The sequence below is a fragment of the Anomaloglossus baeobatrachus genome, chromosome 11 (genome assembly GCF_048569485.1).
Source record: "Anomaloglossus baeobatrachus isolate aAnoBae1 chromosome 11, aAnoBae1.hap1, whole genome shotgun sequence".
Taxonomy (NCBI): Eukaryota; Metazoa; Chordata; class Amphibia; order Anura; family Aromobatidae; genus Anomaloglossus; species Anomaloglossus baeobatrachus.
In genome coordinates, this window is record NC_134363.1 from 159,219,447 (window position 1) to 159,233,300 (window position 13,854).

The 13,854-nt window shown below is 47.4% G+C and overlaps 1 protein-coding gene across 5 annotated transcripts in view; it reads left to right on the forward strand.

Moving 5' to 3' along the window:
* Positions 1-7,712, forward strand: part of SAMD11 (sterile alpha motif domain containing 11) — a 223,479-nt gene extending 215,767 nt beyond the window's left edge. For 4 of the 5 annotated variants that reach the window (XM_075328971.1, XM_075328972.1, XM_075328974.1 and 1 more), the window contains exons 12-14: positions 1,774-1,898; positions 3,933-4,043; positions 6,251-7,712. In XM_075328971.1, coding sequence (XP_075185086.1) covers positions 1,774-1,898; positions 3,933-4,043; positions 6,251-6,490 — 476 coding nt within the window. In that variant the 3' untranslated portion in view covers positions 6,491-7,712. The remainder of the gene's footprint in view (positions 1-1,773; positions 1,899-3,932; positions 4,044-6,250) is intronic. The other variant, XM_075328973.1, reaches the window with a different exon arrangement.
* The last annotated feature ends 6,142 nt before the right edge of the window (positions 7,713-13,854 follow it).

Sequence of the window (13,854 nt, forward strand, 5' to 3'; positions counted from 1 at the left end):
ATACACACACACACACTTTAATTATATATATATATATATATATATATATATATATAATATAATATTATAATCTCTCTCTCTCTCTACCTCTCACACACACACACGGAAGATGCAACAGAAAAGCTGTGTGAACACAGTCATAAGGGTGCTTTACACGCTGCGACATCGCTAGCAATAGCACCCGCCCCTGTCGTTCGTGCGACATTTGGTGCTTGCTGCCATAGCAAACATTATCGGTACGGCAGCGTCACATGCACATACCTTGTCAGCGACCTTGCTGTGACCGCCGAACAATCCCTCCCTCAAGGGGAAGGTGCGTTCGGAGTCATAGCGACATCACTGCAGCGTCACTAAGCGGCCGGCCAATAGAAGCGGAGGGGCGGAGATGAGCGGCACATAACATCCCGCCCACCTTCTCCCTTCCTCATTGCTGGTGGAGGCAGGTAAGGAGATGTTTGTTGTTCCTGCGGTGTCCCACATAGCGATGTGTGATGCTGCAGGAACGACGAACAATATCGTACCTGTGGCGGCAGCGATATTAAGGAAAGGAGCGACGTGTCAACGGTCACTGTTTTTGAACGATTTTGCGATCGTTGATCATCGCTCCTTAGTGACAGCGCAGCATGTGACACCAACGACGCCGGATGTGCGTCACTAACGACGTGACCCCGACGACATATCGGTAGCGATGTCGCAGCGTGTAAAGCACCCTTTAGTGTGCACATTGGGGAGGCAGAGCTGTAGGTTATGTGATACAGCGCACCTTATTACTTATCTATTGACCATAAGTAAATTTAGTGAAATTTGAAGTCTGCTATATCTGTATGGATACACACATATACCGTATATACACACAAAAAGGGAAAAATGCAACAGAAAGGCTGTGTGAACATAGCCTTAGTGACCTCTGGGGAAGCAGAGCTGTATGTTATGTGATACAGCACACCTTATTACTTATCAGTAAATTTAGTGCAAATTCAACTCTGCTATACCTGTATGGATACAAACATATATATTATATACAAAAAGAGAAAATGCATTTAATGCTCTAGAAACTTGCACCACACAGCAGTAGCCGGTAATTGCACTTGTTGCAGCAATTACAGGTAGGATTGTTAATCCCATCCCGTACCCGGGTCTCAGAGTAGCTGACAGCTCCGCCGTCTCTTTGCTGCCAGACATAGTGGCAACTTCTGGCCGCCAAGAGCCTAAGAAAGTGGCTAATTGGGAAGTTGTTCCCAGCTCCAGCCATCCGCCTCCTTACGAGACGCGGCGCTTGGAAAGCCAGCGGCAGGGTCTGACCTCAGGCTGTGCGCGGAATAATTGAGCTCAATTTATTTTTGTTCCAGTCCAGACCACGGAAAGCGCGCTGACCTCCCCGTGTCGCACCTTCCCCATCACACACACACACTCTCTATCTACCGGGGGCCTTTAGGTCTCTTGCTACAATTTGCACTCTCTTCTCACTTGGAGAGATCTCCCAACAAAGCATTATGGGAGCGCGGAGTCTGGACCCTGCGTGGTGTTGACAGGTCATTAAAGATGGATGTTAGGCTACAGAATATGTTCATCTTGCTGCCTCCTTGTTTTCTTCATGGGATTTTAATGATTAATGCTTCTTTTCCTTCTCCCCCCCCACCCCACCTCTGCTTTTCCTCATGCAACCTCCTCATCCTTCTTCACCTTGTCCTATCTTCCTCCCCCACTTCCATCCATCACCCCCTTTTTTTTTTTTTTTTTTTTTCGTCTGCTCATCCCCCTTCCCCTCGTCAGGTGCCATGGGGGGGCTCTTCCTGGATGGAGAGGAGAGTGTGGTGCTGGAGGACCTCAGCAAGTGGACAGTGGAGGACGTCTGCAGCTTTGTAGGCAGTCTGTCTGGCTGTGCTGAATACACACAGGTAAATCCATATGACTCCGCTTTTGTATGTGGCTCCATTCTAGTGTTCCCATTCTGCCCCGTCTCATTCTGTAAAGCTCTATTCATGCCCTTGCGCCTGGCTTCTCGCTGGTATGCCACTTATTCCTCATTAGAGGATGTATCTGGAACTGGACGCTTTATTGCTCATTAGAGGGTAGAGGATGCCCTCTAACCGTCCCTTTTACTACCCCCCCACCCCTTCCTTCTTTCTTCATTCTGCTCTCCACCACAGTTTGAGAGGAGGTTGAGGGCTGCTGTTGTTTTTTTTTTTTTCCTTTTTCCTTTTCCCCTGTGCTAATCCCCTCATGACATGCTTCATTAAAACCACCTGCACCGTCATACCCCCCCTCTCCCCTCCCTGCAGCTGGGCCAAAGAGTAAGACAGGCTACAAGTCAGAGTCGGAGAGGAAGCGGGCGAGGCGGCGGGGGTCAGGACTGCACACAAGAGCACAGCCTGTGCATGCAAAACAAGGCGAGAGTGCTAGGGAAAGAGAATACATTGGGGTTCACGTGCAAAGGGTTCAAAGCAGCTACTGACTGTATAAAACAGCGGAAATAAAGGGAGCAACTTGGGAAATTATCCACAGCAATTTCTCCTGCCCCGTCCTCGAGGTAACAACCAACTTGGCCTCCCTTGGACATTTCCCGCATTTCTAAGTATCGGCTGTAATACGGCGGAGCAGGGGGGGAGCCGTGCTGCCGTCAAACGCCATCACTTATTCATACCTTAGGTGCAGCTTAACAAACGAAAAGCATTTGTGCAAAATTACAGATTGTTAAAATGTTACTGTCACAGGTGTGATGCTACAAGGAGAGGGCTAAGAAAACCGAATGAAACCCCCCACAAAACTCATATTGCCATGATTGCCCCCACCCCGAGAGCCAAAAACATCCTGCAGTCCCATCCCGGCACCATATCTCCGACAAAAAAGCATCATCCTGTAGATGAATATATTAGTAAAATGGAAAACTTCATCCTTAAAATCGCTGGCTGCTGAGTGGAAATGCAACTTAATTTAGGAGTGACAATTTGAAAACCATGAAAATAAGAAATATCCTACAAGTCCCCCCCCCCAAAAAAACCAAAATGTATTGGCCTCCTGGGTTTGGTATGACGGTGGCCACTTTCCACCACTCCGATGCAAAACAAAAACGCCTTATACAAACCTGTTTAATCAGATTCCATATCATCGGTGGTGGTGGTGCTCCAGCATTGGTGGTGGTGGTGTTTCTGCATCAGTGGTGGTGGTGCTGCTTCTCCTCATCAGTGGTGGTGGTGCTCCTGCATCAGTGGTGGTGGTGCTCCTGCATCAGTGGTAGTGGTGCTCCTTCTCATCAGTGGTGGTGCTGCTCCTGCATCAGTGGTGGTGGTGCTCCTTCTCATCAGTGGTGGTGGTGCTCCTGCATCAGTGGTAGTGGTGCTCCTTCTCATCAGTGGTGGTGCTGCTCCTGCATCAGTGGTGGTGGTGCTCCTTCTCATCAGTGGTGGTGGTGCTCCTGCATCAGTGGTAGTGGTGCTCCTTCTCATCAGTGGTGGTGCTGCTCCTTCATCAGTGGTGGTGGTGCTCCTTCTCATCAGTGGTGGTGCTGCTCCTGCATCAGTGGTGGTGGTGCTCCTGCATCAGTGGTGGTGGTGCTCCTGCATCAGTGGTGGTGGTGCTCCTGCATCAGTGGTGGTGCTGTTCCTCCCGCATCGGTGGTGGTGCTGTTCCTCCCGCATCGGTGGTGGTGGTGCTGTTCCTCCCCCATCGGTGGTGGTGCTCCAGCATCGGTGGTGGAGCTTCTGCCTCAATGGTGGTGGTGCGCTCGCATCAGTGGTGATCCCCTATCATCAGTGGTGCTGCTCCCGTGTCGGTGGTCATCCCATATCGGTGGTCCTTAGTTTGGGATATCGCAGACTGTGCCACTTTCTGGTCGTACCATCCCGATATATGACAATAACCCAATGTTCTCAATTGCAGGAACCGTTTATTAGGAGACGATCACTTACTAATGGCGATGAATCTCTCTGTAGGTTTTCCGGGAGCACTGTATAGATGGGGAGACTTTGCCTCTATTGACAGAAGAGCACTTACTGAATAACATGGGTCTGAAGCTTGGGCCAGCACTGAAGATCCGAGCACAGGTAGGTACTAGCCCTTCTATTACTCCGGCAGAGGATGATGGGAGTTGTAGTGTCACAATAGGCTATCAGTTGGAGTATGATATAGCGCTATGTGTTAGAGATATTCATATTTCCACTTTACGACTTCTGCAGCCTGTATTCTGTGAACCCCCCAGTAATGTATCGGGGGCTCTGCAGTGCTGCACAGAGAAGCTGCGGCCGCGGTACGACACACGTACACCATATAATAGGATTGCGCTGTGGCCTGCAGGCCTTATAATAAAGTGGTAACTGCAGTTTATAGCTCTCCCTTCAGCCCTGGCTGTTTATGACGGGTATAATAAAAAGGTTCTTTGGCCAATTGTTCCCCGTGGATCAATTCGTTAGAAATGTGCTGCAGTTTAACAGGTCAGGGAGGGACCTGCTTATTGGATTTGGGGTGGTGTAGGGGGTCACAGTAAATGGTTGTATACTTTGGAAAGGATGAAGGTTGCGGTAAGAAAGGAAGCTGCTTACCTTGTGATTGGGTCCTGGACACTTTTTGCTCCGCTGGGCATATGGAGGACAATCTACACCGGGCAGGAAAATGATTGAGAAGCACAGAGCAGCCCCATAGGATGGGTGATCCATGGAAATGGGGCTACACAATGGTCCACAGGAGACTTTCAGTCATCTCATAGAAGGAAATATGGTGGCAAGTTCCCTAAAGAAAAACTGACCCGTACATGACGTATGCCAATATATAGGTATATAGTATAAATCCGCCACCGACGCCTAGCATAAAAGCCCTGCAGTATGCAATTATACCAGTTACCCTGCCCCTCTGTACAGGTAAGCTTGGCAAACGACATCATCTTTTTCTATAGAGTTGGCTTTTAATTTTTCAACACAAACTATCTCTGCGTATCCCAACACAACACTTTTTGGGCATACCCTGGCTACCAGAGGTCTTGCAGATATATATTCAGTGTGTAGTTTACAAGACCCATGGGCGCGATGCTCGGCACACTGTACTCTGGAAGCAGTTCAGGGAGAGTTAATTTAGATTAGCGCAGGCATATAGGCAGGGTTTAATTGCTATTGCACTACATTGTATATTTGCACCCTTTAACGCCTTTCATGTAGCATTAAAAAGGTATTTTTAGCCTCGTTTAACCAAATATTAAATAATGACGTGGGGTCCCCCCTCATAGATTTTGATCACCAGCCAAGGTAAAGTAGATAGTTGGGTTTGGATATTATCAGGCTGGGAAGGCCCATGGTTATTTGGCCTTTCCCAGCCTAAAAATAGCAGCCCACAACTGCCCTGGAATTGGCGCATCACATCCTATGTTCCAATTCTGGTTATGTTCCCGACTGCCCTGATGAGGTGGCAATCGGGATAATATTTTTTGGGGTTGATGTTAGCTGTATAATGTTTGCTGGTTTAAGCCCATGGGCGAGTAATGTAGGTGTCTGATATATTTCTCTCCATTACTAACCCCTGGGCTTGATTCCAGCTGACCTCAACCCCCAAAAACATTACCCCAATTGCTACCACACCAAGGCACTTGAGTAGAGCTGGGCAAACTGCCAGAATTGGAGCATCTAATTGATACACCACTTCTGGGGCAGCTGAGGGCTACTATTTTTAGGCCAAGAAGGGCCCAATAACCATGAACCCTTCCAGTCTGATAATATCAGCCTCCAGCTGTCTGCTTTACCTTGGCTGGTTATCAAAAATAGAAAGGAACCCACATTTTTTTTCCAATTATTTACTTCCCAGCAGCGACCTGGGAGTCAGAAATGCATCTTGACGTATTTCCCATGCTGCTTCCAGTCCATTTGAGCACTATTTCCAGCAATTTTCCTGCCCCCCAGCTCTCCTGTTAAGATCTTCCAGAAAAATGCTCAAGTTTCCCATTGACTTTCATTATACTTGTTTCTCGAGTTAAGCCCATGCTAGTTTCTAACCCGCTGGATTCGAGTACCGATCTCTTGAGCATTTTAATGCTTGCTTATTGCTAATAATTATGCGAAAATTTACCGACATTTAATAAGTTTGCAAATGATAAATTAGGTTAAGATTGGATAAGGAAATAATGTTCATGATATAAAAAAATATAAATAAAAAAAAAATATATAAATAAAAATAAAAAAAAATAAATTAATATATAAATAAATAACCATTAGACACAAATAAAACTGCATGTTGACATCCTCTAATTATGCGTCATTGACTTTTTCAGGTGGCGAAAAGAATTGGACGAGTCCTTTACATGGCAAGTTTTCCGGTGGCGTTCCCCCTACAGCACCCGAGCCTCCGATCCTCCGACAGAGACCTGGCAAGCAACGAAATCAGACCGCCCTCTACTGGCAGCGCTGGATCCCCTTTCCCCAGCGCCCTCCTCCCCCCCAGCCGCATTTCACCGAAACATGAGAACGGCAATGCGACATACTTAAGTGAACCTGCTAAATCTCTTTCTTAACCCGTGCCCCGTGGTCTAGTTGGATACTTTTGACGTCTGAGTTGCGGAAGCCGGAGCTTTGGACCAGAAGGGATATTTTTCTTCTTCTGGGTAGCTGCTATCCCTTCAGCTGCTTGTGAGAGACTAAATAACCGAGAGGGTTTGCATAAAGTGTAAAGAATAAAAATAAAAAAATTTAAAAAAAAAAAAAAAAGCAAATAATGGAAAAAAAAAAAAAATGCCCTACACCTTCACCGGGTGAAACAGATAAATATATGTATGTATATATTTTTATTTTCCATTGACACCTTTGTAAAGCGATCAAAGAGAGAGGTTGGTGGACGACCATATTCCAGCAATAACTGGAAATCTGCAGAAGATTAAAGGAGAAGGACAAGCATAACATAACTATATGGAGCAATCGAGGCACGTGTGGTCCTGCCAAGCCGTGACGGGAGCCGGCGTCGTTCCCCGGTGCGGGATAGCGGCATATTGTGACTGTCCAGTCTCGCGTACAAGGCTTTCAATGTCAGGGTGTTTGCCTCTTTGTCGCCTCGCCCCCGCTTTCCTATGCATCTCCAGCAACTTAATATTGTACCAAAGAATAACCGCGCTGCCCTTCTGCCGGCCGGCGTCGGTACATTGCTGGAATTGGGTTCTCTTTTAGTCTATACTGCACCTTTTTAGTTTATAGCCCACCCTTGATATCCTGAAATAGATTAGTGTCCCACGTGGTCTGCCTTGTTTTGCTTCAGTCACGGAGCGGCACAAGGGGGCATCAACCTATTCATCTGCTTTGGACAATCCTGAAAATGGCCCCTTTTGGTAGCGAGTCTCAAAAACGGACAGCAAGAACGCGGCAGGCACTGAATGACTGACTGTCATTGGTGGGACAGCGGAACTACTGCAAACGGACAGAAAGACATTATCGCCCTACAGTCATGGGTACCCTGTGATATAGGCTGATATGGTACGTGCCCGTGTGTGTTTTTTTGTTTTTTTAATCATTATTTCTAAGGGGTTTTTTTTTTTTGGTTACATGTTTCTGCGTCATCTATTCGTGTTCATTCACAAATTGTTCATTTCTATCGGAAAAAAAAATAATTTGAGTTGTAGATCAGCGGTACAGTTAGCAAATTGTTTATTTTTATTTTAATTTTTTTTGTTATTAAAACTCAGACCTTAACAGATCACCAGAGTATGCTGCATAGCAGCGACTTCAATAAATGAAAAGTTATATAAAGTTACTTGTGTGCGTGAAGTTTTTACCTAAAATTTTCCATAGTGTCGGTCAGTGGTAACGACGCCTAGAACAATGGCACGATGAGACAAATCTGGAAAAACGGAGCGTTAACAAGGTCAACTTAAGCGGGCTTTACACGGGAGCGGTATCGGTGACTATATCGCTATCGTGCGTACCCGCCCCCTCTTTTGTGCGACACTGGCATATCGCTGTACGTCGTGCACAAAATCGCACTCCCGTCACTCTACTTACCTGCCCTGCGACGTCGCTGTGATTGGTGATCCGCCTCCTTTCTAAGGGGGCGGTTCGTTCAGCATCACAGCGACGTCACTGAACCGCCCGCCGCCCAATAGAAAAGGAGGGGAGGAGATGAGCGGCCGAAACCTCCCGGCCACCTCCTTCCTTCCTCCTTTTCCGGTAGAGGCAGGTAAGGAGATGTTTGTCGTTCCAGCGGCATCACACATAGCGATGTGTGATGCCGCTGGAGCGACAAACAACATTGTACCGTCGCTGCAGCGATATTATGGAAATGAGCGACATGACAACGAGCTACGATATCGCACGTATTTGCGCTCGTTGATCGTCGCTCATTTGCGTCACACGCTGCGATGTAGCTACCGGCGCCGGATGTGCGTCACTACCGTCGTGACCCCGACGATATATCGGTAGCGATGTCGCAGCGTGTAAAGCCTGCTTTACACCGGCCGCTTATCGGGGACTGCTCGTTCCACCAGAATCGGCTGTGGACACTGAACGCTGAGCCATAGGCTGATTGAATTGTTGCAGTGGTAGCACAATGCCCGGTGAAAATGGAAAGAGCTGCTGCCAAGATGCCGCCGTATGGGGACAGAATGACCATTTTAATAAAAGGTCCTTTAAACACAACAAGCACTATTTCTCATGCCTGTAGTCAATCAGCACTCATCAGTGTAGATCTGTCTCAATGCAGCTTTCTGAGGACAGTCGAAGGATATTAGGCCGAGTGATCGGTTGACAGCCATAGTTAGGGTGGGCTCTATTGTGTCCTCGATGGAAAAAGCCATCGACTGACATCTCTGCCGGCAGCTTATTTCCTGGTGAACACCGCAATCGGCATTTCAAAATTGGACATGTCCAATCGACCTCTCCCCTGCCAATTAACTGGCCGGTGCCTCCATCCAAAGTGTCGGCTGAGCCCATCAATATCGGTGGGTGCATCCGACATTTTTCTTAATGTCATACGGCTGCATTCTCAGAAATCTCCCCCCAGTATACAAGCTTTAGTGTACACTCACACAAGCGTATGAATCTGACAAGTGTAATGCAAGAAAATCCTGCATTGCACTCGGACCAATGTTATTCAGTGAAGGAGAGCAGATGGTCAGTTTTTTTCTCATCCAGATTCTGGATGAGAGAAGAATCACAGCATGCTGCGATTATCAGCGAGAGCCGTGTCATCCGCACCCATACAAGTTTATAGGTGCGAGTCAAACATCGGACTGCACTTGGATGACATCAGAGTGCAGTGTGATAATCGCATCAGCTGACAATGGAGGAGATGGGGAGATTTATCCCTCCCTCTCCTCCGCAGCTGTGATCAGATTGCAGGATCGGATCACAGTTGCATGACACTTGGCTCGTGCTTGCAGCAGAGCGGGAGCCGAGGGTCAATAGCATCTCGCATTAGATGCCATACCATCGTGTGAATCCAGTCTTATTGTGGCACCCATACTTCGAATTTTAGGAAGGCAATGTATTATTCTTCTCTAGGAATGGAAGAATGTCTCCATATTCTAATGAAGGTGCCACCATACAGCACCAGTCTTCATATTGGCACATCTCTACAGTACCAGTAGCCTCAACAGTGCCCTAGAACATCCGGAGCCCCTACTGTGCTCACCGGGAAGAAGCCACCTCTGCATTGTCCATCTAATAGTCCCTATACCTCATTCATTACCATGACCATGATCCAGCATTGCTGCCTGCCAGAGATACAAGCGCCCGTCTATCAGGATCTGCTGCCTGTAGCTTCCTGTGCTGCTAACAGATCGATGCAGACTGGGAACACAATGACTGCCGTTATTAGACTGCAGCTTTGTGCTTTTTGTCCGGCCGCCTCTGCTGGGAGAAGCGGAGCCGGATGCAATCAGTATAACCACCCGGCTGATTAATGCTTTCAGTGCTGGCGGAAACACCCGGTCACCGGGGAGGAATTCTTATTAGTTGCTCTAGCGACGAGGGCCAGTCGCAATCACGTGCCAGGGATAAAAGCGAGAGGTTAAAGTGAGGCCGTGCCGTATCAAAGGGTTTTATTTATCAGTTATAGATGCAATCAACAACATGGTAAGGAATTTTCAGGCCTTTGATCAGGACATCGTATTTTTTTGGGGGCACAGATGCATCTACTGTTTTGAGAGCCTACCTAATGTTTCCCAGAAAATAAGACTTATTTTAGGCCCTGAAAAATACACTCGGGCTTATTCTTGGGGGAAACATGGTTGCGGGTACGTCTATCCCCCAAAAAACAGGCTCCTACCCACTTCCCAGACGTCTGCAATGCTCCCAGGTCCTCCTGCAATCTTCAGTGGGTGCTCTCAGCAGGTATGCTCCACAGCGGCCCTCTCCTACTTCCGGCCGGCACTCTCACATACATCAGATTACACACATACACTCACCACATCAGATGATATTGATCGCTTTTGGCCGGTAGGGGAATCTGGGACACAGTGCAGTGGAGTGCAAGGACCTGCGGTGGAACGCATCAATGTATTCCACCGCAGGTCCTTCATGCATTCCACCGCAGGTCCTTCATGCATTCCACCGCAGGTCCTTCATGCATTCCACCGCAGGTCCTTCATGCATTCCACCGCAGGTCCTTGTGCTCCACTGCACTGCGTCCCAGGTTCCCCTACTGGCCAGAAGCAATTGGTATCATTGGATGTGGTGTGTGTGGGTGTGTGTGTGTGTGTGTGTGGGTGTGTGTGTGTGGGTGTGTGTTCCACTGCAGGTCCTTGATGCATTCCATTCGGCATCTGGGGAGTATTATTGGGGCAATCTTCCTTTTCTCTTTTGGGGGGAGTCTACTTTCTATAATGAAGTGTCCTGCAGTATTCTTTAACTTTTTTAGCTGCATGGACACTTCATTATTGAACCGCGACTAGGGCTTATTTTTGGGACATGGCTTATATTTAAGCCTTACGCCAAAAATTCCAGCTAGGGCTTATTTTCGTGGGAAACGTGGTAGTCGTTCTCTTTTGGGTACAGTTGCACCTATTGTTTCAAAAGCCTGTGGGTGGCACGGTGGCTCAGTGGTTAGCATTGCAGTACTGTGGTGGCTCAGTGATTAGCACTGTTGTACTGTGGTGGCTCAGTGGTTAGCACTGCAATCTTGCAGCGCTGGGATCCTGGGTTCTAGTCCCACCAAGGACACCATCTGCAAGGAGTTTGTATGTTCTCCCCGTATTTGTGTGGGTTTCCTCCCACACTCCAAAAAACATACTCATAGGGAACCTAGATTGTGAGCCCCAATGGGGACAGTGTTGCCATTATATGTGCAATTAACAGCACTATATAAATTAATAAATATTATTATTACTAGTCTTTTTTTTTGGGGGGGGGGTGTACAGTTCCACCCACTGTTTTGAGAGCCTGCACTAGTCCTTTTTTTGGGTACAGAAGCAACTACTGTTTCTGGAGCCAATACTAGTTTGTTTTTTCCTTTTTTTTGGGGGGGGGGGCAGTTGTATTCTTTGTTTTAAGAGCCTGTACTAGTTGTTTTTTTGTTTTTTTTGGGGGGGTACAGTCACACCCATTGTTTTGAGAGCTTGCACTTGTCATTTTGTGTTGGGTACAGTTACACCCACTGTTTTGAGAGCCTGTACTAGTTGTTTATTTTTGGGGGTTACAGTTGCATTCACTGTTTCGAGAACTATTTTCACAAATTTAAGGCATATAAAAAATTATTCCAGGGAAAAACGAGCACATTGCCAAAATCCTGTAACTTTTTAAAAAGGTGCATTTGATGAATCAACCAGAAAGTTCAAACATCTCCCACAACGGCAAACCTATAAAATAGACTTCATAAAAGGTGCAAATGAAATGATTTTGGCGCAAATCAAAAACCGGTGAAAAACACACAAAAAACTAAAGAAAAAGCCCAAGTCCATCAACGTTTGGGCAGTTTCAGAAGTCCAATATTCTCGATCGGAGTACGGACCGGCCCCCCGTCTCCTGCTACAAACTAAGTTACTTCTCGGAGATCATCCGTTCAGGTCTTCCACCTTCCAGCCGTGCATTAATGTCACTCAGGATGGCCGTTTGCTCTTTTCCAGAAGGTGCTGCCAACCTGAGATGTGCGGATCGACCACTTGGGGAAGGGACAGGTCACGGTTAATAAGGCCTCAGAAATCTGTGCTTAGAGATCTCCCCATAAAGTCTCAGGTGAACGATAGATATATGGCAAATGGAATAAAATTCTCCATCATCTCTGGAGATGGACATGTGACCCTAAGGTTAATAATTCCAGCAGCAGAGATAATGGATGAATAAGATTTTAATCCGACTGCATATTAGGAATTCCGCACACCGCGCGGCACAGCCGGGCACTTTAACACGCTCCACGCTGCTTCCTATTACCAGGTAATTTATAATTCACCAATGCTTCAGGCATGGCAGCCGTCCTTTCTAGATAGATTATATATTCCGAGGACCTCGCGCAGCTTGGAACAATGAAATGTTCGTACTTCAAGAGCTCACAATCAAATTCCTTTACTTCTTCGGAAATTTCAATTATACATCAATTGCAATATTTGTGGATTTTGGAGGCAGCGGCTGTCCGGCTTCCATCTAATGTGAGCGACATCTGTAAGATCAGGTGGATTTTAGCTAAAAATACAAAAAGGCAAAGTTGGCCTGTTCCCGGCATTTTGCTTGCTTTCATTAAAAGGGGTTGTCTACTACTTTTACATTGATGGTCTATCTTTAGGATAGACCATCAATGTCTAATCGGCCAGTGTCCAACGCCCCGCCGATCAGCTGCTCTCGGTCCTGGCGGCAGCAGGAGGTCGGAAATGGTCAGTTCTGGAGCTGCTCCATCTTCTGATGGCGGCCAAGGCTGGGTACTGCACATCTGTCTCGTGTTGATCTGAATGGGAGGCGGATGTGCAGTATATGGCCGCGGCCACTATCCGAAGACGCAGCAGTGCCGAAACTGAGCATTTTCGGCTGCCTGCTACCGCCGGGACCGAGAACAGCTGATCGGCAGGGGTGCAGGGTGTAGGCCCCCCGCGATCAGACATTGATGACCTATCCTAAGGATGGGTCATCAATGTAAAAGTAGTGGACAACCCCTTTAATGGCAATGGCGCCACACAATGGATGAGCAGCTTTGGGGTTCACTTTACTCTTGGGTTGTAAAAAGAGGTTTGTTTCCTGGACACCTTGGGTAATCAGGTTAAAACACAATTTCTGGAAGTATGTGGGAGGGGTTGGGGTGGACAACTGGGGGGGGATATTAATCTTAATTCCTTTGGTAGTTAATGGAAAGTTCCCTGTTGGCCAAGGACTGTTATGACAGATGGGTAAGGAACAAAGATCCGAGCTAGTCTTACTATATGTAAAGGATATTGTAGACATCCCACTAATAACGTTATCCTTGACCCTTTACAATCTGATTTTTGCTCCTTACTAAAGTCTGTAATGATCTACTACTAGGTAAAGCTAATGGTCCTTACTCCCCGATTCTCCTGGATCTCTCTGCTGGATTCGGCACAGTGGATCACCAGCTCCTTCTCACCATACTCTGCTCTATCGGGCTTACGGACACTGTGGATCACCAGCTCCACCTCACCATACTCTGCTCTATCGGGCTTACGGACACTGTGGATCACCAGCTCCACCTTACCATACTCTGCTCTATCGGGCTTACGGACACTGTGGATCACCAGCTCCACCTCACCATACTCTGCTCTATCGGGCTTACGGACACTGTGGATGACCAGCTCCTCCTCACCATACTCTGCTCTATCGGGCTTACGGACACTGTGGATGACCAGCTCCTCCTCACCATACTCTGCTCTATCGGGCTCATGGACACTGTGGATCACCAGCTCCTCCTCACCATACTCTGCTCTATCGGGCTTACGGACACTGTGGATCACCAGCT